This window comes from Bactrocera tryoni, chromosome 1, assembly GCF_016617805.1.
Source record: "Bactrocera tryoni isolate S06 chromosome 1, CSIRO_BtryS06_freeze2, whole genome shotgun sequence".
Classification (NCBI taxonomy): domain Eukaryota; kingdom Metazoa; phylum Arthropoda; class Insecta; order Diptera; family Tephritidae; genus Bactrocera; species Bactrocera tryoni.
In genome coordinates, this window is record NC_052499.1 from 21,438,628 (window position 1) to 21,465,319 (window position 26,692).

General features: G+C 34.3%; 1 protein-coding gene across 1 annotated transcript in view; it reads right to left on the reverse strand.

Moving 5' to 3' along the window:
- LOC120780753 (serine/threonine-protein kinase PAK 1) overlaps positions 1-26,339 on the reverse strand; it is a 30,048-nt gene extending 3,709 nt beyond the window's left edge. Inside the window, exon 1 of the mRNA XM_040113009.1 lies at positions 23,237-26,339. Within this exon, the coding sequence (XP_039968943.1) occupies positions 23,685-25,400 (1,716 nt within the window). The 5' untranslated portion in view covers positions 25,401-26,339 and the 3' untranslated portion in view covers positions 23,237-23,684. The remainder of the gene's footprint in view (positions 1-23,236) is intronic.
- Positions 26,340-26,692: the final 353 nt, after the last annotated feature.

The following is a 26,692-nucleotide window of genomic DNA, read 5'->3' on the forward strand; positions in this document are numbered from 1 at the left end:
TTCCTCTACTCAAAGATATTTGGGCCTCAGAAAAGATACCAGACGAGTTGAAAGAAGATGTTATTACTCTTCTTCCGAAGAAGGGAAATTTATTGGAATGTAAAAATTGGAGAGGAATAACACTACGATGTATGGTGAATAAAATAATAGCGTACATAATTCACAAAAGGTTATCTGATTCGCTGATACATGGGCTACGTAAAGAACAAGCTGGTTTCAGACCCCATTGCTCATGTGACGATCACATCAACACCTTACGAGTGATTGTAGAGCAGTCGGTAGAGTGGCGAACTTCTCTCTACTTTTGCTTTATCGATTTTGAGAAAGCGTTTGACACTCTCAAACATGGTGCGATTTGGAAAGCCCTAGTATGCAAAGGAGTTCCAGAAAAATTAATTAACCTAATAAAACAGCTGTACTCAGGAGCTAGTTGTCGAGTAAGGTGTGGAAATATTTTAAGTAGCGGCATCCAAGTCAGGACTGGTGTCAGGGAGGGGTGCGTGCTATCTCCCCTTTTATTCAATTTGGTATTGGATTTGGTGATGCGTCAAGCGTGTGCGACTAATAGAGGAATATCTTGGGGTTTAAGCGGTAACCTTGAAGATTTGGACTATGTGGATGATATCTGTCTGTTGTTCCATAAATATTCGCACATTTCCTTGAAACTTGAAGCTGTTAGTGATCTCGCCGCACATACTGAACTTAAAATTAATATAGCGAAGAAAAATTCATGCGCATCAACACAACCGAAACGCCAAACCTACAGATCGCTGGAACATGTCTCGAAGAAGTCGACGAGTTCTGCTATTTTGGTAGCATCATATCTAAAAACGGTGGATCAGCAGCCGATATACGAAACCGTATATCCAAAGGTCGCGCTGCTTTCGGAATGTTGGATAAAGTCTGGAGATCAACACATACAATGCAATGCTAACCTCTGGACCGTAACCAAACAGCAACCGATCCATATCGAAATTCGACGTCGTAAATGGAAATGGATCGGCCACACTCTGTGAAAGCCTCACGACGACATTAGCAGAACAGCGCTAGATTGGAATTCGCAAGGAAGCCGAAGACGCACGAGACCAGCCAACACCTGGAGACGGGAAGTCGAAGCAGAAGCACATAGAAGTGGGTATTCTTGGAGAGAAATTAAATTTATAGCTGTAAATAAAATTAATTATAATTTGTTTATTGAGGCCCTATGTTCCACCTAGGAACTACGGGATATATATGTATGTATATCATTTTTATCAAATGTTTTCATTTACAATATTTCTAGTTTTTTAAGTAAAATACTATTTTTTGCTTCTATAGCAATTTTTTATAGACAATTTCTTGCAAATTTTTCGAATAGAGTTTAACCTTTTAATTATAAGTTCATCAATAATACATATATGCAACTTGATTTTGAATGTTTGCCCAGTAGCTGTCAGTTTGTATAATTTTTTTTCTTACAAATACAAAGGAATTTGATTCTGATTTGATCACACCATTGGCCTAGATAATAAACCACGCTAAATGTTGTGAAGTAATCTCGTCAAGTGAAAAGGTTTTCCATAGAAGCACTTGATTCCCATCGCTATACAGACGGATAGACCAACGGCTCGTCATGCTGATCATTTATACATTTATATACATACATACTTTACATGGTCTCCTAGATATCAATATGCAGAAGTCAAGCCCAGTCCAGTTTTACGCCTTGAACGCGTGCCAATGAATTTGTAGTAGAGCATATACCAGCAAAGTAGTGCAGAGAGCTCCAAAACAGCATATAGGAACATATTAACTAACATCGCTGGCTGTATAAATTTGTATGTTTCCAAACAAATGATAAAACTCCCACAAAAGCGCTTCACATCATATATGGTAGGAATGTACAATACAAAAACAAAACGATTATTTTCACCAATTGCCGTTGAAGTTTTTTCCACTTTTATATGTACATATGTACCTATATATACTTATATATATACTATGTATTTGCAATGTCCTCAACTTGAGTCGGCTCATAGCTGATAAATATAATTATAACGCTGATAATTGACGCTGGTGACGCCGGTGCCGTTGTTATATGGGATATTACTACACATACAAATATACATATAATGCTTATATGTTTGTACACAATGAACACAGAAATTGGAGTGCTTTGCTTTAAATTTATATAACAAAAGGTTCGCAGTTTTCCAGCGCTTATTATTACTATTTTTTGTTATTATTGTTTTACAATTGAGTGGTTTATATTTTCGTGTTATACGCCAATGATCACCAGGATGCAATGATTTCTTAGTGTCGTTTCGGCCATTTTTAATGTCATGATCTGTGATTTTTTTTCATTGTATTCAGTAATGTTTGCAATTTCATCATGGAAAGGTATACCATATGCAAGAACAACATTTACAAATTATACAATTTTATTATCAATATAATCGTTCTTCAATTGCAACTTTTTGTGCGCTTTTGTTATTTTATGATAGTCATAATCGTTCACCTGTGCTCGCTATTCGTCAAATGTTGAAAATTTTAAGCAGACATACACACTCTTTACATAATGTTCAAGTGCCAATAAGACAAAGAACTGCTCAAAGTAATGAAAAAAAAACTTTGTCGATTTCAAAACTTCTCAAGAATTGGGACAGTCCCAAACCACAACCTGACGGATTTTGAGAAAGGATTTGAGCTTGCATCCGTATTAAATTGTTCTCACTCAAGAACTAAAGCCATTGGGCCACCGTAAACGTTGTGAATTTGCTGATTTTGCCTTGCAACAATTTGAAAACGATAACGATTTGTTTAAGATAATCACCTTCTTCGATGAGGCTCACATTCATCTGAGTGGTCCGGTAAATAAAAAAAACTGTCGATGCTGGTGCGAAGAAAATCCATAAATTATTTATAAATAACCATTACATTAACCTAAATTGACAGTTTGATGTGGTTTTTGATCTGGTGGTATAATCGGTCCATACGTTTTTCGAAATGAAGCTTATGACACCGTTACTGTCAATGGAGAGCGATATAGATGATAACCAACTTTTTATGGCAGCATTTGGAAGAAGTTGATCTTTACAACATCTGCTTCCAACAAGACGGGGCTACCTGCCACACCTGCCACACAGCACGTGCAACACCCAAATTATTGCGAGAAAGGTTTGAAGAGTCGATTATTTCTAGAAATTGTGAAATTGAATTGCCTCCAAGAAGTTGTGATTTAACACCATAAGACTACTTATTATGGGGTTATTTGAAGTCATTGGTCTTTAGCAATAAACCAGACTAAAGCTTTGGAAGTCAACATTGAACGGAACGTGCTATTCATGATATATTACTTGATTTAATGGAAAAAGTACTCGAAAATTGGGATCATCGGGTTCGTTTATGGAATGCATGTATGTATGTTACGAATATACGGATTCGACTTGAAGCGCTGTGGAGATTTCATATTTTAAATTTGATCCAATCTTTGTAAGTACTAGAGTCTTCTTCTTCTTTATTGGCTTACGCGATTACAGCCGAGTTAACAACAGCGCGCCAGTCGTTTCTTCTTTTCGCTACGTGGCGCCAAGCGAAGCCAGGTCCTTCTCCACTTGGTCCTTCCAACAGAGTGGAGGTCTTCCCTTCCTCTGCTTCCCCCGGCGGGTGCAGTACCCGAATATTTTCAGAGCTGGAGTATTTTCGTCCATTCGGACAACATGACGTCGTATAGCTCATCGTTCTATCGAATGCGATATTCGCCGTGGCCAACGCGCAAAGGACCATAAATCTTTCGCAGAACTTTTCTCTGGAAAACTCGCCTCGGCACCATATCGCAGGACGGGAATTATGAGTGACTTATAGAGTTTGGTTTTTGTTCGTCGCGAGAGGACTTTACTTTTCAATTGCCTACTCAGTCCGAAGTAGCACCTGTTGGCAAGAGCAATCCTGCTTTGGATTTCCAGGCTGACATTGTTGGTGGTGTTAATACTGGTTCCTAAATAGACGAAATTATCTACAACTTCAAAGTTATGACTGTCAACAGTGACGTGGGAGCCAAGTCGCGAGTGCGACGACTGTTTGTTTGATGACAGGTGATATTTCGTCTTGCCCTCGTTCACTGCCAGACCCATTATCTGTGCTTCCTTGTCCAGTCTGGAGAAAGCAGAACTAACGGCGTGGGTGTTGAGACCGATGATATCAATATCATAGAGTAGAGGTCACAAATAGGACAGTCAGCTACTATAGTTGATCAATTACTACAGCGAAAATCGTATATCAGCTAAAAACAACAACTAAAATTTAAGACTTACACGCGCTAATATAGTTATTGGTTATTTCGCAATTTTCGACTTAAAAAATTGATGAAATCAGTTCATGCGTTTTCCTGACTTCCATATAGCCACTACAATCTTCTTTCCGGTGTTCTAGTTAAGTATAACTGTTGAAAAATTTTGCTTGATGACGAATATGGAATTCATGGGCGATATTTTTTATTATAAATGTTTGGAGGCTACTGCAAGTATTTCTACACCTTTGGTTCTTACATATCGCGCGGGTAAATAATATTGGACTGCATTTGATCTTACCCCTGCTTTAACTGCTTTTTAAATATTTTATTATTTGGTCTTAAAATGTTTTACTGATGATGGCAAAAGCTTTGCTTACCTACCTATTTCCTATATGAATATGCATATATTTTTTTCCCTTCTAGGCAACTTTTGATAAACTTACTGTACACATTCATTTTATGTTTCAATTGTATAAAATCCAATATCAATAATCACAAGACAAAGTGGATTTATTCTTTTTCAAACATATCTACTATTAGTACAAATAATGGCAGCGGAAATATTAAAAACTTGAATAATGATCTAGACCATTGGCCACAAGAGAGATATCACCCAATCTAATCTTTTATTCCGAACACAAATACGAGAACTTTTAGAAGAAATTACGGACGAAGTGAACGAGTGGTGTATTCAATATTTGTACAGTAGCGATATAGATACCATATATTCAGTGGCGTAGCTACAACTTCGGGCGCCCGGGGCCAAGAATGTTCTGCCGCTCCCTTTATCTACCTACCTACAAGTTTCATTAGGTGGTTCGAACAAAAGTGAAGTTTTACAAAATATCTTCGATATTAAATATATAAAATTTAGGAACTAGAAGCCACGCAAATTCTGAAGTTCCAAAATTCTCACAATACGGTTTTTGAGGAAATTGTTAGTAAATTAACAAGACATCTTAATAAAAGCCATAGAAAAAATCCATTTTCGCCCTATATCTTGTACACTTTTGACACAATTTGCAGGAATTTCTGCCCGAATTGGAGTTTTTAAATACCATTTTTGAAAATTTGGAGAAATAAAAGTATTTGTTTAAGTATTATATTAAAAAACAGCGAATATCGTTTTGCCACCCCCAAGACGTTGCGCCCGGGGCGACGCCTTCCTTCGCCCCTCCCTAGCTACGCCACAGCATATATTTCATTAATATTTTCTAGTTGTAAGTCAATAAACATACATATGCATATATAAAAGGCATTCATTTGTCAACATTAATATTATTGCCTTCAAAATAGTTCCTTTTTGAACTCGATTTTTGCGATAGCCTTTAGATCTTTCAGCAAATTTCATCTATCTTGTAAAACGATGCGCCTTTAAGGTTCGGTTTAGAAGCCATATCTGGCGAATATGGCGGCTGAGTCATCTTTACAGTTTTGTTTTTGGCCAAAAATTCACGAAACAAGCAACAAAAAGTGCTTATATGTAAAGAAAATCTGCAAATTCATAAAAACACTTCAAACCTTAGGGACTGCTATAGGCAAGTAAGCAATAAATACAGCTGAAAATTTTGCCCTGCTTCAAAATAATACAAAAAACTAGTTTTGACAATTGAACTCCTCAAACCCGCGAATTCAAAAATATTACTATTACTTTATTTTCTGAACACACCTCAAGACAGTAATATCCGCTTAATTGCACAAGAAGAAAATTGCAAAGTATTTGCTAAAACGATTATAGGAATTTCTCTTTAATTTCACAACCACATAAGTTAAAAGATAATGCAGTTGCGCTTGAAATATCAATTAATTAATTTCCTGATAATATTTGAAGAAATATTTACGTTCTTTCACTTAGTTCAAGTGGACGAAAATTAAAAACTCTTCCGACAAATTCAATGGTCCCATTTGTACAGAAATCTTTACTAGTACATACATATACTATTAGTATGCAAAGCTACATTTTCAGTTCAGTTTAGTCAAGCAGTTAACAAAATATTATCGAAATTAGTATAACTTGATTTGCACTTTATGTCTTTTTTATATACCAACTGAAAAAGAACCTAATACGAGGGCTGCTATATATATTCTGGCCTAGGGCAACACTAAGTGTTGCCAGGTGCAATCTGACATTTCCATTGGAAAGTTTAACATTTTTTAGCATAACATCACTCAGAACGTTTTGTCATTTAATCGTGAATTGTTTTATTTACAGGGAATTAAAAAATTCATCTCGGAATTAACTCGTGAACATTTTCGTGCGTTCATTTTTCACAACTTTCGACGTGGATTATCACGACAAGAGTGCATCGATGAACTAAAATCTTTGTATGGCTATGAAGCACCATCCTATAGCACTGTGAAAAACTGGTACAACGAATTCAATCGTGAACTGATAATGCAAGACCGTCATGTAACATACCTTCAGATAGAGGCATGCCTATGCATTTCTCCCACCAGCATACATTCGATATTGCATGAACACCTGGCCGTAAAAAAGGTTTGTTCTCGTTAGATCCCGCACAATTTGACAATCGCTCAAAAAAAGGCTCGTGTGGATTGGTGTAAAGAAATGCTGAAAAAATACGATCGCGATGCTTCAAAAGACGTTTATAAGATCGTCACAGACGAATCATGAATCTATGCGTATGAGCCCGAAACAAAACAGCAATCGACAAAAAACAAATAAATAAATAAATAAAAAAACATTTTCGTTGATAAATATGCCTATTTACATTATTAGGCCAGAAATATATATAGCAACCTACGTACCTAGTCATTTTTGGCATTTAAATGTAAGTACTTTCAAACCAAAAAGTAATTTTCAGTCGCAAAATCAAGGGCTGCAAATTTCTGTTTTTTGTACTACTACTTATGAGCAAAACATAGTAAGACTTAGATATTCATAATTTTAAAATTCTTGATTTATTCTTTAAAATCTATCTATTCCCCTCAATGTAATCCACCTTGGCAATAACTAGACTTGTGCCAACGTTTTTTCCAATCCTCGAAACAGTTGTTTTAGCGATTCATGGTTAATGTTTTCAATTGCCTCAAAATGGTTTTCCCGGAGCGATCGTATGAGTTTGCTGAATAGCCAGAAGTCAACCGGAGTTAAGGGGTTATGAGTAGTCAGAATTTTCAAAAAATTGTTTTTTTTTCATTTTCGTTAAGTGTAATATCTTAAAAATATTCTCTGAAAATTTCCCGTTGATCCGATAATTAGTTTTTGAGTTATTCGACAAATAACAAAGAGAGCTCTGGCACTTTAATGCGCTGGTGTGAAACTTTAAACGCGTTTTTCTCAAAACTATGTTTTTTGAACTGGTGACAACTGTAACTCGAAAACCGCGCAGTAGATTTCAATGAAATTTATACAGCTTTTAGAATATACAATAAACTCGGGCCTGATCGAAAGTTTGTCACGAAGTTTGTAACACCCAGAAGGAATCGTCGGAGACTTTATAAAGTATATACATATATAAATGATCAGTATGTCGAGCTGAGTCGATTTAGCCATGTCCGTCTCATCAAGAAGCTGCTCATTTGTCGGAACGGCCAATATCGGACCAGTATAACAAATAGCTGCCATACAAACTGAACGATCGGAATGAAGTTCTTGTATGGACAACTTTCACATTTGAAAAGATATATTCACGAAATTTAATATATATTATTTTCGAAGACAACAATGTAATCTCCGGAGAAATTGTTCAGATCGGTTAACTATAGCATATAGCTGCCATACAAACTGAACGATCGGAATCAAATGCTTGTATGGAAAACTTTCACATTTGGCAAGAAATATTCACGAAATTTGGTATATATTATTTTCTAAGGCAACAATGTAATCTCCGGAGAAATTGTTCAGATCGGTTAACTATAGCATATAGCTGCCAAACAAACTGAACGATCGGAATCAAGTTCTTGTATGGACAGCTTGCACATTTGACAAGATACTTATATTCACGAAATTTGGTATATATTATTTTCTAAGGCAACAATGTAATCTCCGGAGAAATTGTTCAGATCGGTTAACTATAGCATATAGCTGCCATACAAAGTGGACACATAGTTACTAACAGAAATGCACCTGTGAAGGGTATTTAGCTTCGGTGCAACCGAAGTTAACGTTTTTCCATGTTTTTTTTTATAAATTTCGATTTTTTAAGACCAATTAACTGTTGATTTTTTCCCAAAAATTTAGACAAAAATTTCCTAAGGCCGCCATTTTGTTAATTTTTGAAAAAAAATCCTTCGATCAGGCCCGAGTTTATCTATTTATAAAACTATTTTTTTTTGTTCGATTGATTTTAGATGAATCTCCAAGGACTTATGGTTGTCAGCGCAAGTACCTTTTTTTGGAGCTTGGTCAACACAAACAACTTTAACTTTGGAAATTAATTTTTTTGTTTTGAAATTTTCGTGACTTCAAGTCAACACATTCTATAATAATGTCATATTACTATTACTTTTGTAAAATAACACGATTTAATAGCAAAAAAAATACTGAAAATTCTCATTTCTTCGTGCCTCTGACTACCCCTATCTCCTTAAATCAGGCAATAGTCGGTCGCGGCACGATATTGATTGAAAGTTTGCAAAAAACTCACGAAGAATCAATGCAGTCTGCGACGGTGCATTATTGTGGTGCAAAAACCAAAATTAATCGACCCGTAATTCCGGCCTTCTTCTACGAACAACTTCACGCAAACGACACATAACACTCAAAAAGTATTTCTTGTTGACAGTTTGGCCTGTCAGAAGGAATTCGGGGTGCACCCAACGATAATCGAAGAAAACTGTTTTTGACCTGCTTTGAAGTTGTTTGTTCTGTTTCGGCTCACCTTTGCACGATATTAGGCCGATTGATCGTCCATGTCAAGGGTCGTTAACATAGATCCAAGACTCATTGCCTCATTGTTAACATGACGCTGCTTTTTCGAAAAAACTTAGTGATTTCGGAACCAATCGTGCTTTCACTTTTCTTAAGCCCAAATGATCTTCCAAAATGGCTTTCACTGATCTTTCCGATATTCCAACGATTCCAGTAAAATCTCTGACTGTTAATAGTCGATTATCAAGCACCAAATGTGTTGATCATCAGTTGATGGTGATGGCCGTCCTGGACGTGGTTCGTCGTCAACACGTTTTCGACACTCTTTGAATAGTTTGTACCAATCAAAAACACTAAGTCGCGATAAACATTATTTACTATAGAAAGACAAGCGTATACTAAACAGTATTTTAAATTAAAAAGTCTTACTATTTTTTGCCTACAGTCGTATATATGTACATATATATATTTTGCTACAACGAAGAGGTAACTCCCAAGACAGAAAGTTAATTTTAATAATTGATGAAAGCTATAATACCCTTCACAAACATAAAAGATTATCTCGATATTGATCGGTCAACTTGAATGGCAGCTGACAATTTATTTGAAGATTTCAACGATGTTCTGCATAATAATCTATTCCCAATCAGTAAGGATATTTTGTCAGAGTTTCCCAAATAAGAACTCGATTTTGATAGTTAAATTTTGTATGGCAGCTATAGGCTATGATGGACTGATAACGGCGGTTCCGACAAATGAGCAACTCGTCTGGCTAATCATTAGTGTATAGAAACACTCAATAGGGCATTTAACGTTTCCTTATGTGTATTACAAGCCGTAGTCAAGGTGGCAAACTAAATTCGATTTACATCTTGAGAATATAAAAACACTTATTCGAGTTAAGTATTTTGTAGAAAAGTCCACAGATTATGTACGATATGCATTTTGTGTAAATATTTTGTAAAAACTACATAAAATAATAAGGTTTAAGAAATAAAATATATGTATAATCTTGATGAGTACTTTTCAAAATTTATATTGGTTGCAACTGCATGTCACGTTGAAGATCATCCCATCGACTTCGTTTGAGTCGGATTAAAATTGAATTGAATTTTACACTATGCTACCTAAAATTCTTTTGCGCCGAGTTCACAATCGTAGTCGGCTTAAGTGTTTAGGTAGAATGGAGAAAGCAATACAATCCATTTACACTGTCTGCAATTAAAGCGTAAATTACCCTGTGGCATTGCTTATCTATTTTACTACCGCTGTGTACCATTTGTCTACCATTTAAATATATTATATTTGAATATATGTTGATGTGTGTATGTATGCATAAGTAATCCGTATATTCGTTACATTTTACCTGTCAGACACCGTGTAACACATTCTTTGACCAAGCGTACTAAAGTACCGAGGATGTGGTACCTGTATGAATGAAATAATGTACGAGTATGTATGTATATGGTTAATCCTCCATACAAATTGTTGTACTGTGTGTCTACATGCTGAAAACAATAAATTCAGTTTGTTGAATATAAATACGGCGAATTTTTTGAGGCATTCTCACAGTTGACCTTTTTAAACATATTACATTTGTGTAACATGTGATATTTTATTTTGTTTATTATAATACATTATTACTTTACTTACACATGTAGACAATACAGACGCACAGCTACAGTCAAAATGATAGGAACTACTTTTCATCACTCTCATTAGATAAATAAAAATATTTAAAATTTTTTCAGTGCAATAAATACTTATGCAATTCATGTTGTATTACGTATGTACTTATCATAAAACAGAAGTAAGTACATACATATGTACATATACATACATATATTTATTACACCGGTGCTTGTACAAAATTTATTTTTCAAAAGTCAATATATAGGATAAACAAATTTATTTCTTTTAGGTAATAACATATGATGTTGAATGTTTCCGTTATATAACGTTTCATCGATTAAATTCCGAAAGCTACATGCAAATAATATAGACACATACATAAGTATGTACTTATGTATACACACATAGAACTAACAACAAACTATCTAATTTCAAAACTCTTATCTATTGCAGTCTGCATTTCATTGTTATTGTGTTACCAACACTAACCAAACATACCTAGATCAAAGTGCGGTTAGTACTCGCCATAGTTGTACATATGTACATATGTATGTATATACACATATACATATTTTATATGTGTTATTTTTATTTTAAGTCTTAAATTGAAATTAATAGCGACTTATCAGTGTCCTTATCAATTTTATTGGAGATATTGACGACTGATTAGAGTGTGCGAGAAATGCAAGAAAGAGCCACTGTGGTGGATGATTTAATATACAAACGATTTTCTACTAAAAATACATAAGAATAAGTGCAAACACATGAAAAGTCACATGTTTAAGGAATTGTAAGGAATTTGTAGATATTTTCTACACTTTTGGTTCTTTGGTAAATAAAAAAAAAATTAATCGAAAAAGAGAGCACATAGCGTACTAAATATTGAGCATGAGCAGCAAAAATATAAAGCTGAATAAATATTTGAAGTCAAAAATGCAGCTGAAACTCAACTGAACGCAATCCAAACAAAAGAAGCACATACAAAGACTTACGCTATGAGGTAGGGTCAATTCTAAAATGTGTGTTTTAGTTTTATTTTCACATTTTAGTAGAATTTAAAGTTTTTCTATCTTAAATCGGAGGTGTATTTTAAAGTTCACCAATTTCATTTTCATCTGACAAACCACTGAGGGGCATGCTCAGGAAAAGAAATCTGACAGGAAAATATTTAGTATAATGGCTCAAAATTCTTAAACCTCTACTATATCTCCTGAATATGCATATCGGCAATATATATGCATAGCAGCTTTAAACATTAAGATAATTTATTTTTTCTTGACTGTTTCGATTGATCATAGTTTGTTAAAAACGGATATATTGAAAAAGTTGGAAGTAAAAGCCAACAAGAGATCTCTGTACAGAATTCTTTGACCTAACAAAAACATTTTTTTAACGAAAATATGGTTTTATTTTTGCGCTTTCCATCAAATATTTTAGCAACGAGGCACTTTTTAAGTTTGAAATAAATGAAATAATAGGAAACAGTCGCTGGCCACCAAAAGTGGCGAATAGGGTAGGTGGGTTCAAGTTCATAGCGCAAGCAATTCCTTCAATTTATCGGCCGTATTACAAACAAATAGGAGGAAGCTGAATGAGTCAACCATAGAGAGAAATGCATCCTCACAAAATATGATTAAGTTAATATTTTGGAGTTTTTACTGAGGCTATTTTATTTTACGTGTGATACAAGTTTTCTGATTTCTTTTTGTGTCGGAAAATCAACACTTAATATTCAATATTTAATATTTTTAACTTAAATTAGTAATTAAAAATCTTGATTTTTTAAAAATAACTTCTATTATATGAAATATGTGAAGTTTATAATTTTTTCTTTTCAAGTTTGAGTGATGAATAATTTTGGTTGTAGGTTTATATGGCAATTAAATACGTGCTTTAATATTGTCTCTTTTGTATTTTGTTGATTAATATTTCCGAAAAATTAAAGCTATCAAACGCAAAAACCGCAACCGAAAGCGAAGCCAATATTTATACACTTTTAACTCACAATTCCTCTAAAGCTTTGTGAGGAATTTCTTTGTTTCCCCAAATGCTCATAATGTGTGTGATTACATACTTATGCATGTATGTACATATGTATGCACATAGCAGTATATACATACATATGTATGTACATCCATATGTATATAGGAAGTGCACATACATATGTATGTGTTTACATAAATTCGCATTACTGTAATAAAATTTCATACATACATACATACATACATACATATGTATGTATATAGTATGTAGTCACAAAAAAATACTAGTTTTGGTTTAGATTTTTAGACAATTTATTAAAGCTTCAAAATTAAAGCTGAAAAATGTTTTCCACGAAAAACTGAAATCTGCTAACGGTGATTAAATATGAATCAATAAAAATATCAAATTACCAAAGGATAACAAGAAGCCAAAGACCGAGCTTCTGAAGAACGGCTATGAAAGCTTATATTAAAGACTTATTTGCATTACATAACAAGTTACATACCTTACAGAAACCTAAATAGGTACACAGGTACATAACTCTTCCGCAGACGAACAAGTTTTTTAAATATAGCAACGGACTTAACCTCGGGCAAGCATTCACACACATTTATGTATATATGTACATATGTATATATTTACATATGTGAACATGTATCCACGCATGACCGAGTGTATACTTAAGCATGAATGTTTAAATTCGACTTTTACTCTTGCACTACTTCAAATGAAATGTGAAGAAATGAAATGAAACGGAACAAAACAATATACGCGAAAGCTACATATGTACATACATATGTATGTACATATCTGTGAATGCATGTATGTATGTACATATACGAAATGCTAATCAACGTTGAGGCTAAATAATTCACACCCAAAAAACAACAACAATAACAACATAACATTAACGACGATACAGCAGCTATAATAAAAGCAGTTTTACTTTACGGCGAAGATGGCAGCCAACAAAGCAGCTAAAGCAACATTAGCAATCCGACTAATGCACTGAAGCAACCAGAAGTAATAGTAATAGTAACAACAACAGCACAAAGCCGTGGCAATGGCAAGCAGTGACAGCAACCAAGAAAGAACAACAACAGCACACATTACAAAAGCAATAAATAAAAAATAAAACAAAAATACAAAATGCGTTGTCGGCGTCAACAGCAACAACAACATTTGATAGAGCAGACTACCGATCAACCCACCAATGATTAGTCCGAGACACCAACAGACCAACAACTGGAACGGCAGCAAAGGCCAAAGGAAAATCAGAAGAAGAAAAAATTATGGAAACAAAAACAATAACATAGACAAAGCGGCAATAACAAAATTAAATGCAAATAAGTGAAAAAGAAAAATATTAGCAGCAACAACGAAATCGACAGCGCCACGGTGTGGCGATTTAAAAATCGAAAATAACCAACCCATGGATATTAACAAGTTTACGGCGTTGCATTACCGACTGACTGACTGACTCTGAGTGACGGGCAGCGGCACAAAAGTGCACAGGCTATTACAAACATACACACTATTTGTTGCTTGCATGCTTGTGTATAGCGTGTCTGTAAAAGCGTGCAAGATTAATACAATATTTTATGCATACATACATACATATAAATATGTACTGTATATATATGTAAATATGTACACATGTAAGTGGATGTTAACACTCATGCAGAGATTAACGCTTGCGCTGAGTTGGAAATGCACATTCATTCACTTTGCGTCGCGATTATGGCAATAATATTTAATAGTGTATGAGAAAAATAGTTGTACTTAAATAGCAGACAACAATAACAACAAAGAAAACATTTTTAAAAATAGCTTCCAGAAATTCGTAAATAGGCATACACTCACAAAACGCAGCTTAAAAGCGAGCCATTAAGATTACAACATACGCATATGTGCAAACACATTTACACAATTACCCGTTAAGTAAGCAGCCGAAATGCAATAAAAAATCAAGTCAAGGTCAACAAACTGTGGTCGCTTGCTTAACATATTTTGTCAATACTTTCCTACATAAGTTAGGTTAAAAAGAACATGTAGTACATATGCACACTTAAGTATACTTATGCTTTCACAATGTCACATATAAAAAAATCTTAAATAATTTTCAAGTTTTTTTTATATTCAAGAAGAGAAAGAGTATACATATATTGAAACACTTTGGAAGATTCTTTATATCGTCGGAGACCAAGTATATAGAAGAAGTAAGTATATCTATTATAATGAACAGTATGGCGAGTCGGTTTAGCCAAGTTCGTCTTTTAATCCGTCTGTCTGTATATATGTACATATGCTCGTTAACCACTCCCTCAGTTTTTGAAATGTCGATCTGAAATTTTGCACACTCGCTTTTCTTCCCAAGCATACTTACATATATTCATACACATTTGTACTATACATACATATGTATGTCGGCCAATTATAGCATGTACTACTTGATCAAATTGAAAGATGAATTTTTAATTTATTCTTCGCGTGTTTTTCGAATCGGTAAATTTTTTTTCTGTAAGTAGGTAGTACTGTTAGTGACATCTATGCTAAATTTCAAGTCAAAATATTCATTAGAATTTCAAATAGGCGTCGTTTTGTGAGGCTCTAAAAGTGAATTCCTTGATTTTTACTATGTCTGAGTTTATTGAACAAAGAAGTGCTATAATGCACCATCTCATACCGCATTCGCCTGAATTACTTTCGTGTAACTTCTGGCTATTCAGTAAAATCACATGACCACTCCGAAGACACCGTTTTGACTCAACTGAGGGTATAAAAACTGAATCGAAGAAAGCTTTGATGGCCATTACGACCGAGTGCTATGATGACTGGAAAATTCGTTGGCATAAGTGTATTGCAACGGGAGGGGATTACTTTGAAGGAAATGAAATGGACAAAGTTCACCTTTCAATTTGATCATAGTAATATGTAAGTATGTACGTACATACATATGTATGTAGCTGTCATAAAACTGGATCGTTTAAAATAAAGTCCATGTATTGAAAACTTTTTTATTTGACAAGATATCTTCACAAAATTCGCCATAGATTATTGTCCAAGGCAACGCAATAATCTCCGAAGAAGGATCAGATGGGGCAACTATAGCATATACATATGTATGTAGCTGCCTTACAAACTGACAGATTACTGTGAGAAAAAGATCTTTTAATGAACTTTTATGCTATAAGATATACTTACACCTGTGAAGAGTTTTTTAGCTTCGGTGCAGCCGGAATCAAAGTTTTTCCTTGTTTTTCATGAATACATAAAAATATATGTGTATGCAGAAACAATCCACAAACAATCTTTGCACAAATGCTTTATAATACATAACATGTAAGGTATGACTCATGACTCATCGGTTTTTAATGCACGAAAACTTAATTGCCATGTTGGCCGGGGAAATGGGGTTGAAATGACACATAACATTGTTTGAAATTTGATAGTCACAACATGTAACCACCCCATTTAAATTAATATATATCATTAAAGGAAGCAAAGCTAAGTGAGCAATGCGTTTGAAGCTTATTATTATTATTTTTTTTTCATGGTAATAATTTAACTTTTTTTATTTATGCAAAAATAATTCGAAAGTTTACTTGATTCCTGCGACAAATTAGCTTTCCGTTATTTTCGACGTTTGTAATAATATTTAGTATGTTGTTGTTGTAGCAGTAATGTATACCCTGTTTGAGTGGCTAGGGGCAAGTTAATTGTCATCGAAACACTCTAACCGGAGGTACAGGAAACGGACTTTTTCGACGGGTTAGGACCATAGGGAAAAGTATGTTAGATGAGTGGGATTCATAAGGTTTATTTGGTATGTCGAGGTCGATTCTAGAGAGTTGGGAGTTTAACCTGCTACAATATCCAGAACGAAGTTGGAGAAAAATCACTCTAGATTCACAAGGTAACACAAGCTCCTCGTTGCTGTTGTTATTGTAGCAGCAGAAAACATTCCTCAAGTAATTTCGAAGAATAGTGCCGAGGTGACAATCCTTGGCCGGATAAAAATCGATGTCCGTTCCGGTTACTTAGATCCGACTGTCGTGAAAACGACAAACTCTTCTTCTGTAAATTCTTTATAAGAATTTAATAGAACTTCAGCCAATGAATCGCACAAACCACAAAGATGCAGTACCTTTCAATTGGCAATAGAACTTAAAAAGTCCTGGGCCTGCACTCAATATTTAAGATCGAAACAGTGACAGAAAATATTTCTGAAATAATTCCAAATATTGGTCACCTCAACCAAGAACTTGTCCCGATATAAGCCCGTGTACGTTTCGGTTATATGAATCCGACTGATATGGGAATGGTGAACGTTCATCTTTGGTTTGCAAGCCTGGATATCGAGAATAGTTCTACAACAGATTTCATTAGTTCTCCAAGCAAGCATTCCACCAAATTCACGATTAGCAATGTTGAGAAAACTCTCTGTGAAATGTTGAGCGAATCAATACACTAATAACTGAGAAAGGTAAGAGTATAGCAAGAATAAATTTAATGTGATGCAGATACATTATTCTAGCTGAATTTAACATAATAATATGAAAATATTTGCCTGTCCTGAAGTTAAAAAAAAAAAATTTAAAATAAATCACTTGTTTAAGTTAATTATGAAAATACTCGTAAATATTTTCAAAATATCTCAATAGTTTAACGAATTGGGTTAATCAAATGGAAACAAACATAAAATCCATATACTTACATATGCATGTACTCATTAATACTTGTATATTTTGCTAATGTATAATCTGCGCGGACACATATGTATGTATGTACGTATGTATGTATGTATGTATGTATAGTACATCCATAAGTTGAACGTGATTCATGAATTTTTCCACTTAAACAGAGCTAAATTGAAATATTTTTGGTCAATTAGCGGATTTATTTTTAATAATACTGCTTTTCAAGTGTTATATGTATGTTGTTATCATAATACAGTTTTTTTGTATAAATTTGTTCACAATAGAAAAAGCGAGAAATGAACTGTTTTCTATAAAACAGTTTAGATAAACAAATAAGTTTATAAATTGTATTTAGTGTGCAAATACGTTCATGCATATTGCATGCACCCATACATACATACATATGTATATGGATGTATATTTGTCATTTGGAAGTTTGTTTGTTGGCTTGCTTTCCACGGAAATTTTGCAACTTAAATCCGGCTAAAAAATAAAATCAGCGAACACGTCTGAAATAGCAGCAACACTTGGTAGATGATGAGTAAAAGTGCCTCCGCAATGAGTGAATTAAAAACAACAACAACATTAACATAAATCATTGTAAATTTCACACACGTTTTAGTGGAAGCGATTGTGTACAAATTTGATTTGTATGGATGTGAGTAAAAGTGCAAACAACGCTTGTATGTAAATTATGTTCACAACATACAAACATGCACGCATACATATTTACATACATATACATATAGAGATAGGTAAACGAACGTCCACGTGAATGCATTTTTCGTATTCACTCAAGTGTAGTTTCCCATCATGGAGATAAGGTGCCACTTAGATAGATAGACCCCTATGTATATACATATGTACTTACATTCATATATACAATTAAAGCAATCACCTTCGGTTTTATTGTTAATTATCCGTAAACAGCTGGCACACAACTGAGGCCAAGGAAATGAGCGCTTAGAATAATTAATATGAAAGAAATATACGTAATTACAGCGAACAAATTCTTATAGCATACTTAAATAAACGTTTTAATAACAAACTAAAAAAATAGGCAAAAAATCACAAATCACGTACGAATAGCAGCAAAAATTGAAATAACCAACAAGTATCGGGTGATTTTTTAAGAGCTTGATAACTTTTTTTTAAAAAAAAAACGCATAAAATTTGCAAAATCTCATTGGTTCTTTATTTGAAACGTTAGATTGGTTCATGACATTTACTTTTTGAAGATAATTTCATTTAAATGTTGACCGCGGCTGCGTCTTAGGTGGTCCATTCGGAAAGTCCAATTTTGGGCAACTTTTTCGAGCATTTCGGCCGGAATAGCCCGAATTTCTTCGGAAATGTTATTCCTTCCAAAGCTGGAATAGTTGCTGGCTTATTTCTGTAGACTTTAGACTTGACGTAGCCCCACAAAAAATAGTCTAAAGGCGTTAAATCGCATGATCTGGTGGCCAACTTATGGGTCTCATTTCTTGAGGATGAAATTGTTCTCCGAAGTTTTCCCTCAAAATGGCCATATAGAATCGCGAACTGTGTGGCATGTAGCGCCATCTTGTTGAAACCATACGTCAACCAAAGTTCAGTTCTTCCATTTTTGGCAATAAAAGTTTGTTAGCATCTTGGTTGACATGTGGTTCAACAAGATGGCGCTACATGCCACACAGCTCGCGATTCTATGGCCATTTTGAGGGAAAACTTCGGAGAACAATTCATCTCAAGAAATGGACCCGTAAGTTGGCCACCAAGATCATGCGATTTAACGCCTTTAGACTATTTTTTGTGGGGCTACGTCAAGTCTAAAGTCTACAGAAATAAGCCAGCAACTATTCCAGCTTTGGAAGACAACATTTCCGAAGAAATTCGGGCTATTCCGGCCGAAATGCTCGAAAAAGTTGCCCAAAATTGGACTTTCCGAATGGAATATACCTAAGACGCAGCCGCGGTCAACATTTAAATGAATTATCTTCAAAAAGTAAATGTCATGAACCAATCTAACGTTTCAAATAAAGAACCGATGAGATTTTGCAAATTTTATACGTTTTTTTTTAAAAATTGAAATAACCAACAAGTATAAGTAAGTAAATAAACAAAAGAGAATCAAAAACAGACAGCAACAGACAGAACGTGAATGCCGGCCGCCATGGCCACCACAAGCGCCACGCCGCAAACACTCACACCACTTTGGGGAAGTATAAATGTCTGGCGAAAACGAAATTACACAAAACTTATTTGATTAAAAAAGGAGAAACGTAGAAGTCAGAGATGTCGACGAGTCACTCACTGGATGCCACGATTATTAGTGTTTAAGCATTTGCAGCTGATATTTTGTAGCATATACTATTTGCTGGCCCACTGCAGCTACACTTTCATAATTCACACAAACTTAACCTCATCTACCAGGAAAAGATGGCCGCAATGCATGGCGGATGTTTACATGTACCAAAAAAAGAGGTGATAGATATGCTTTAAAAAAGGAAATAATATTCGTATATTTTTTCATTTATATTGAGACAAAAAAGTACCCGGAAATTGTAAATAAACGCAAAATATTTAATTATTCATCAATATTTGTTTTGTCGCCTTCAAAGTAATCCTCACCAGATGTAATACACTTATGCCAACGATTTTTCCAGTCCTCGAAGCACTTTTCATAAGCACTTTTTGGGATGATCTCTTCGATCAACTGAACATGGGATCTACGGAGCGGCAATTTCAGTTTGAGGAACAAGAAAAAAGTACACGGAGCCAAATCTGGTGGATACGGTGGTTGATCGATGGTACTCATTGAGTTTTGGTTTTGAATTCGGTCGCAATCATACTATTTTTGAAAAAAAAAAAAACAAGAGCAAGAACCAAAAATATCCACCAAAAACGTTCAAACGGACTCGCGAGAGCTCTCCTGGTATGTCTCTATCACTTTTCTAACGATTTTCAAGCACCATATTCTTCACTTTTTTAATATTTTCATCATTTGAAGAGGTCGAAGGTTGCCCAGAACGAGGTATGTCTTCAACGATCTCCCAACTGTCTTTGAAGGCTTTGTACCACTCGTAGGCTTTTTTTGAATCAACGTAAGCCCTTTTCAAAACAAAAAAAATAGCAACGAACTACTGAAGTGTACCGACTTAAGCAGCTGCTGTAAACAAACTGGTTGACAGATTGCGCTAATATTTGGCATAGTAATTAAGGACAGTCTTACCAACATAGCAAAATACTTTGTTTTGAAATATCATTTGCCCTGAGAATTTAATTACAATTTCCGGGTGCTTTTTTGTCACAATGTATATACTTCTCTCATAGTGGCGGTCAGAATTACACAACGCTCGCTTTAGATTCTAGGCAACTGGCGTAAGTTTAACCGCATTTACCGAGTTTAAAATGAGTTAGTTTGGGAAAGTACAAGACCGAAGAATGTGAATGTACCGAAAAACAAGAAAAAATTTTAGATTTGACTGCACCTTCACACGTTGAAGTTTTGTTACAAGAACTTGGTATTGATATTACCTTAGCAGGGCAGCTATATACATACATATATGTATGCTACATTGATCAGATATCGGCGGTTTCGAAATTTCATTTTCACACTCGTCCTTTACTCCACAAAAAACTGCTCATTTATCGAAACCGCCGATATCTGACCATATCGCATATATACAGACAGACGGGCTTATACATGTACACACATATGTATGTATATGATATTATGTGTAGAACGGCCAAAGCCTGTGAACTAGATAAATGTTTTTTTGCAAGATCTAAATGCTTTGACATACAAAGGGTTTACGAATACTTTAAAACCTAGAAATTAGATTTTGATTATTAACATTTTAGTTGAAACATATTAAAAATAAGTGACAAACATTAAATATTTTTTCAAATAAGAAATTAGCTAATATAATAGTTAACGAATATACTTATGAGAAAAATCGAGCTCATAAAAATTCAAAAAAGAAACATATAATAAAACTGCGAACGTATTGTGGTTGCTGTTATTTGTGATATAACGATTTAACAGATAACAAAAAGTCTTTTACAGTTTTGCGTTGAACAAGAGTAAACTTATGTACATATACTATAATACACTTTTAAATATACATACACACATATATAACTTATCTAATCTGATATAACTTTACCTTTGCAGTATTTCTTTTATATTCAAGAACAAATTCGATTTACCTAATGTTTTGCTATGCAGAAGTGTCTTTAAGTTTGCGCTTAAAAAATCAATAGGGCCTTAAAACATTAACACCGCATTTGCTTAATATTCAGATTAAATAGTTGAAAGTACATAATTAATTATACTTCCGTAAATAGTTTAAAAAAATTGCAAACCCGCGTTGTTAAAAATTTATTTACAATTCTAGAATATATAGTTCGCAAAATTCTAAATTGAGACTTCTTAGAATAAATTATATGAATATGATTTCGAATGAACGAACTTGGCTACAATTTTACAACTAATGCCGTTTTACACGTACAGCCAACGCTATCATGACTCGTTAAACAAATGTACATGTTAATACCCATAATACCAACTCACACACCAGCCATTGCTTTCCGATCGTGATTGTCAAAAAGCGTAATCAACAACGAATGCCAATGAGCTTCGCTTACCAAATACGCAAGGGGAAACACTTTCGTTTATCGCTGCGCATTTTGATAAAAAGTAAATAAAAAAAAACAAAAAAAAATTATATAAAATAATATGTACATATCTACATACATACATATGTATGTATGTATAAGCTCTTTTATAGTGTCTGCGTTTTGAATTTATTATGACCTAGAAATGTTTAGATTGATAAGATGGATCCATTATATTTGGTGAAATCAGTTATTTATTTACATACATACATACAAAAATGTGTATCGTTACCAGCAATAAATTGGTGAAAATTATAATTGCCATTGGTCTAGTCCTTATTATGAACTGAGTTTAAAATATTCTGAGTTAAATAACTCAGTCAATCACTTTGTAGCCAATAATATTTACGTCTCAAGAACGTTTACGTTTTTAATGATTTTAAATTTCCTACCGGAAACATTAGGCTTCACCAAAATCGTATTGACTTCACTTTGCATGTGTTTCTGTTATATCAAAAGACATTTCACTTTGCACAGTACGTGGATCGCCGCGCCAATAGCAAAAGAAAATTGTGACGCATATATCAAAGACACTTTATGCAAATGAAACAATCAATACAGTTTTAACAATAACATGAGGCAACATCAAGTTTATTGTAAATTCATTTGGCTAAAATTTATACATTTGATCAATGTGTTTACTAATAAAAGCTACTCACTTTAAATATCCAACAATGGTTTTCACTTCGATGTATATTCATTAGACACTACCCAAATTTTCTTACATGGGAGTATTCGCACTTCTTGTTAATATCTATTGATATCACACTTGATTTTAATCAGTAGGGAATGATAGTTTGTAAAAAATATTACAAACAAGAAAAAACGTTAACTTTGGCTCCTCCGAATCTATATTACCCTACACATGGGTTTTTTATAGCATAAAAGTTTATAAAAAATTACTTGTCTTAATTTTTTTTTGCCAAAGGGTGTTGTAAAAATCGTGGCAAACTTAATTTACTCTGTTTAATGACAAAAAAAAATCTTAAACACTTTTTGTACACAGTAACGTAACTTTTTTACCTTTTTTACATTTTCTTGTCCCCATATGTTGATAGTATTTTATTACTAGTCGCATTTGAATACTTTAAATTAGACATTACCACGAAAAAAAAACAATATATAAAGTTTGTTTCAACAAAAAGCTTACGAACTTACCTTTCGACTGCAATACTGTTCGACCAGCGATGTTCTCGCACACTTCATTTAATGCTACAAAATCCATAAAATTTCTGTTGCGCTATTCATGTTTTCTAGAGCATTTTTCTGTCAACAGCTATAAACTTCGCCTATCCCTCTATATTCCATTCAGCATTCGCCTTCACCCTTCTGTCACACTTATTGACTTAGTATTAAGACTTTGTGGCAGATCTTAAAAGTGTTTTCGTACTCAATATTCCTCATATCCAATCGAAGGCCTTTCTTATACATACTTATAGCTATGTAGTATATAAATAGGCAACTAAAATACACAACGTTCTTGCACAGCTCATGAATACAACTGCACTAATGCAATATTTCAATTGCACGTCAATCTATCCCACATGATCAGTTCTTTTATATAGACAATTGTTGTTTTAATCTTCCCACCCCTTCACATGCGACTTTACACCATACGTCGCAGCACTTTCTTGGCTGCTTTTATGTTCGGCACCAATGCTTTAACTTCACTGCAATCGTCAAGGAACGGATGCCGTAGCAATTCATCAGCTGTTGCACGTTTGTCGACCTCCACTTGCAAGCAACAATCAAGAAAGTCTTGTAAACTGGGACTCAGTTTATCCCAGCTCTTAATGTCAGGTCTGCCATTAGCCGCAATAAGATAGAGCGCACGAAGCGGTGTCTCATAAAGATATGGTGGTTGACCTTCAATCATTTCTATTGCCATAATACCAATTGACCAGATATCTACTTTCTTTCCATACTTCTTACGTGTAACGACTTCGGGAGCCATCCAATATGGTGTGCCGACCATAGTTTGACGTTTTTCATCACCTTCAATATTTGCGCAGAAACCGAAATCAGTCACCTTTACCGAACCATCCATACCTAATAACACGTTATCCGACTTAATATCACGATGAATGATACCTTTGGAATGTAGAAAACTTATTGCATAAAGAACTTCACGGCAAACACACGCGATCTGTCTTTCCTTCATAACAGTCTCCGTGACAACGTCAGTTAGTGGACCACCATCCATATATTCCATTATTACCCATAACTGATCTTCTGGTTCAAGTAGATATGCATCCAGGAAATTTACTAAATTTTTATGATTGAAGTCCTTCAATACACGTATCTCAGTAAGAATGAGATCTTTTGAGGACTGATTTTTAAGATCAATGGTCTTAACTGCAACTTGCGCCTCAGTTTGCAAATCACCTGCAATGAATACAATGCCAGAAGCACCCTTACCCACCTCTTGCGTAGTGTGATAGCGTTCGCGAGGGTCATCCATATTGCAAATAGCTCGAAGTTCTTCATAAACTTCAGCGTCTGTCTTCTGTGCACGTTTATCTTTTGATCTACGCAAAATAGACTCCTCAGCTGGTTCAGTATCAGCATCTGTTGGAGCCACAGGATTGAGGATAATCGTATTTGTGTTGATCTTGTTCAAAGGTTCTTCTGCATTGATAGTAGTAAGATCAGAGACTCCGCGCGAAAGCTGTTGAGTTACCGCTCTGGGCTTTGGTTTCAAAACTGGTTTAGGGGGTAAGGTTTGCAATTTTTTGGCAGGCAATGGAGGACGGTCGTCACCAGTAAATGATGAAATTGGTTTCAATGTTTCGCGTTGCGCTAATAAATTTGACTCAAGTTCTTTGATCACTTGATTCAATCCAGTCATACGGATGGCTTGTTGATTGTCATTGAAACTACTACTATTGCTATTTCCACTTGACGATGCACCACTTTCACCAGTAGAGCTTCCTCCTCCATATAACTCATCATCATCGGATTTATCTGGATCATGTGATTTGTGTTTATTTTTGTAATTCACATAGTTATCAATTTCTTTTGATTCCTCGTGAATTGCCTCCTCAGTAATGAACGGCTTAAACACATCATTGTCCTTTTTCTTAATGGAATAGTTATAATATTTAACGGCATGGTAGGCAGCATCAGGGTTTTTATCCTGTTCATCGCGGGTAATTTGTGCGTTCATAAGTCTTGTCCAGGACGCAGGCAAACCTTCAAGATGCCCTGTCTCTTCATTTCTTGACACATGATAATGCCGTTGGAAATTGGTTGGATTACCAATTTCTGAGATAGGTTCCTTCTTGCGACCAAACCAACCTTTCAGACTTGTGAAACTAGTCATTTTGACAATATATTTGTATGATTAAAATAGAATATTTTGAATTTTTTTCTTTCTTTTAATAATTTTAATTAAAAAATTGTTACTTTACACGCAATTTGTTAGTAGCATACACCTAAATTTGTTGATGTTTGTTGCTACCCTTAATTTTCTTCTCTGTTAGCTCTAGTGCTGTGCTGTTGCTTACTAAAATGCGTGACTCACACGTAGCTTTTCAATAATATGCATGGTGGCGATCAGTCTTTAAGACTCGAAAATATATAGAATGCATTATATCGACTACTGCACGACTAAGTTTTATTTTCGTACTTTTGACTCCAAATTTTTAGTTTATTTCACATGTAATTCTCTTTGTGTATGTTATATTCCACTTTCATCATATATGCACATTTCTTTCGTTCTTAAAATATTTCTGCTGTTTAATTAATCACCAATTACGTTTCAATTATACACAAACTCGTTTCTTCATTCACATGAATTTCACATGCACTAGTTACATGTTTTCTTATCTACTAATTTCTCAGATGCATTCAATTCACTTCTCTTCTCGTTTTGTACAATCACACTGCATTTTTTTCAAAAAAACTTTTATTTCTGACTCCACATTCCGTCCTTGCTTATATTTTTAATTTATCTGACTTTTCTTCACTTATGCACTTAGTACTTTTGTCTCCACTGCTGGCGTATTCGTGTTTTACACAAAGGAGTGGCACTTCACCTTCTTTACTTCTATTCTTTCACTCACGTCTTGGTAATATATTTATTACATCTTTATTCCTTTATTTTATTTCATTGCTCGTTTATTAATTTTTTGTTTTGTTTTATTTCATTTCAGCAGAACATAAAATATAGAAAATTGGTTGTTTTTGGAGATATGTTGTGATTTGTTTCACTTGAATTTTACACTTTTCTCGATTGAATGTCGACGAACGACTGACACCGCCAGCGATATAATTTGTTGTTGTTCGTTGATTACAGGGATGCATGTAATCAATTTCAAACTTTATCTAAAATGTTTATCGTCCCTCACGTTTAGTTCATCTAATGTTCACAGAATCTTATATAAATGTAAGTTTTAGCTAAAATTAGTTTTTAATTAAAAAAAAAATTATTAAAATAAAAGAATTATAAAAACTGGGTTTCTGAAACTAGCAACCCTGATATTATTTGTTAAACATGCGTCTCACTTTAACAAAGGCGATCAGATACCATTTAGGTGATGCAGAGTTCCTTCTCGCTCAAATGCGAAACTTGTCGATAATGAAGTTTTCCAAAGGTGCATAAAATGAAAATCA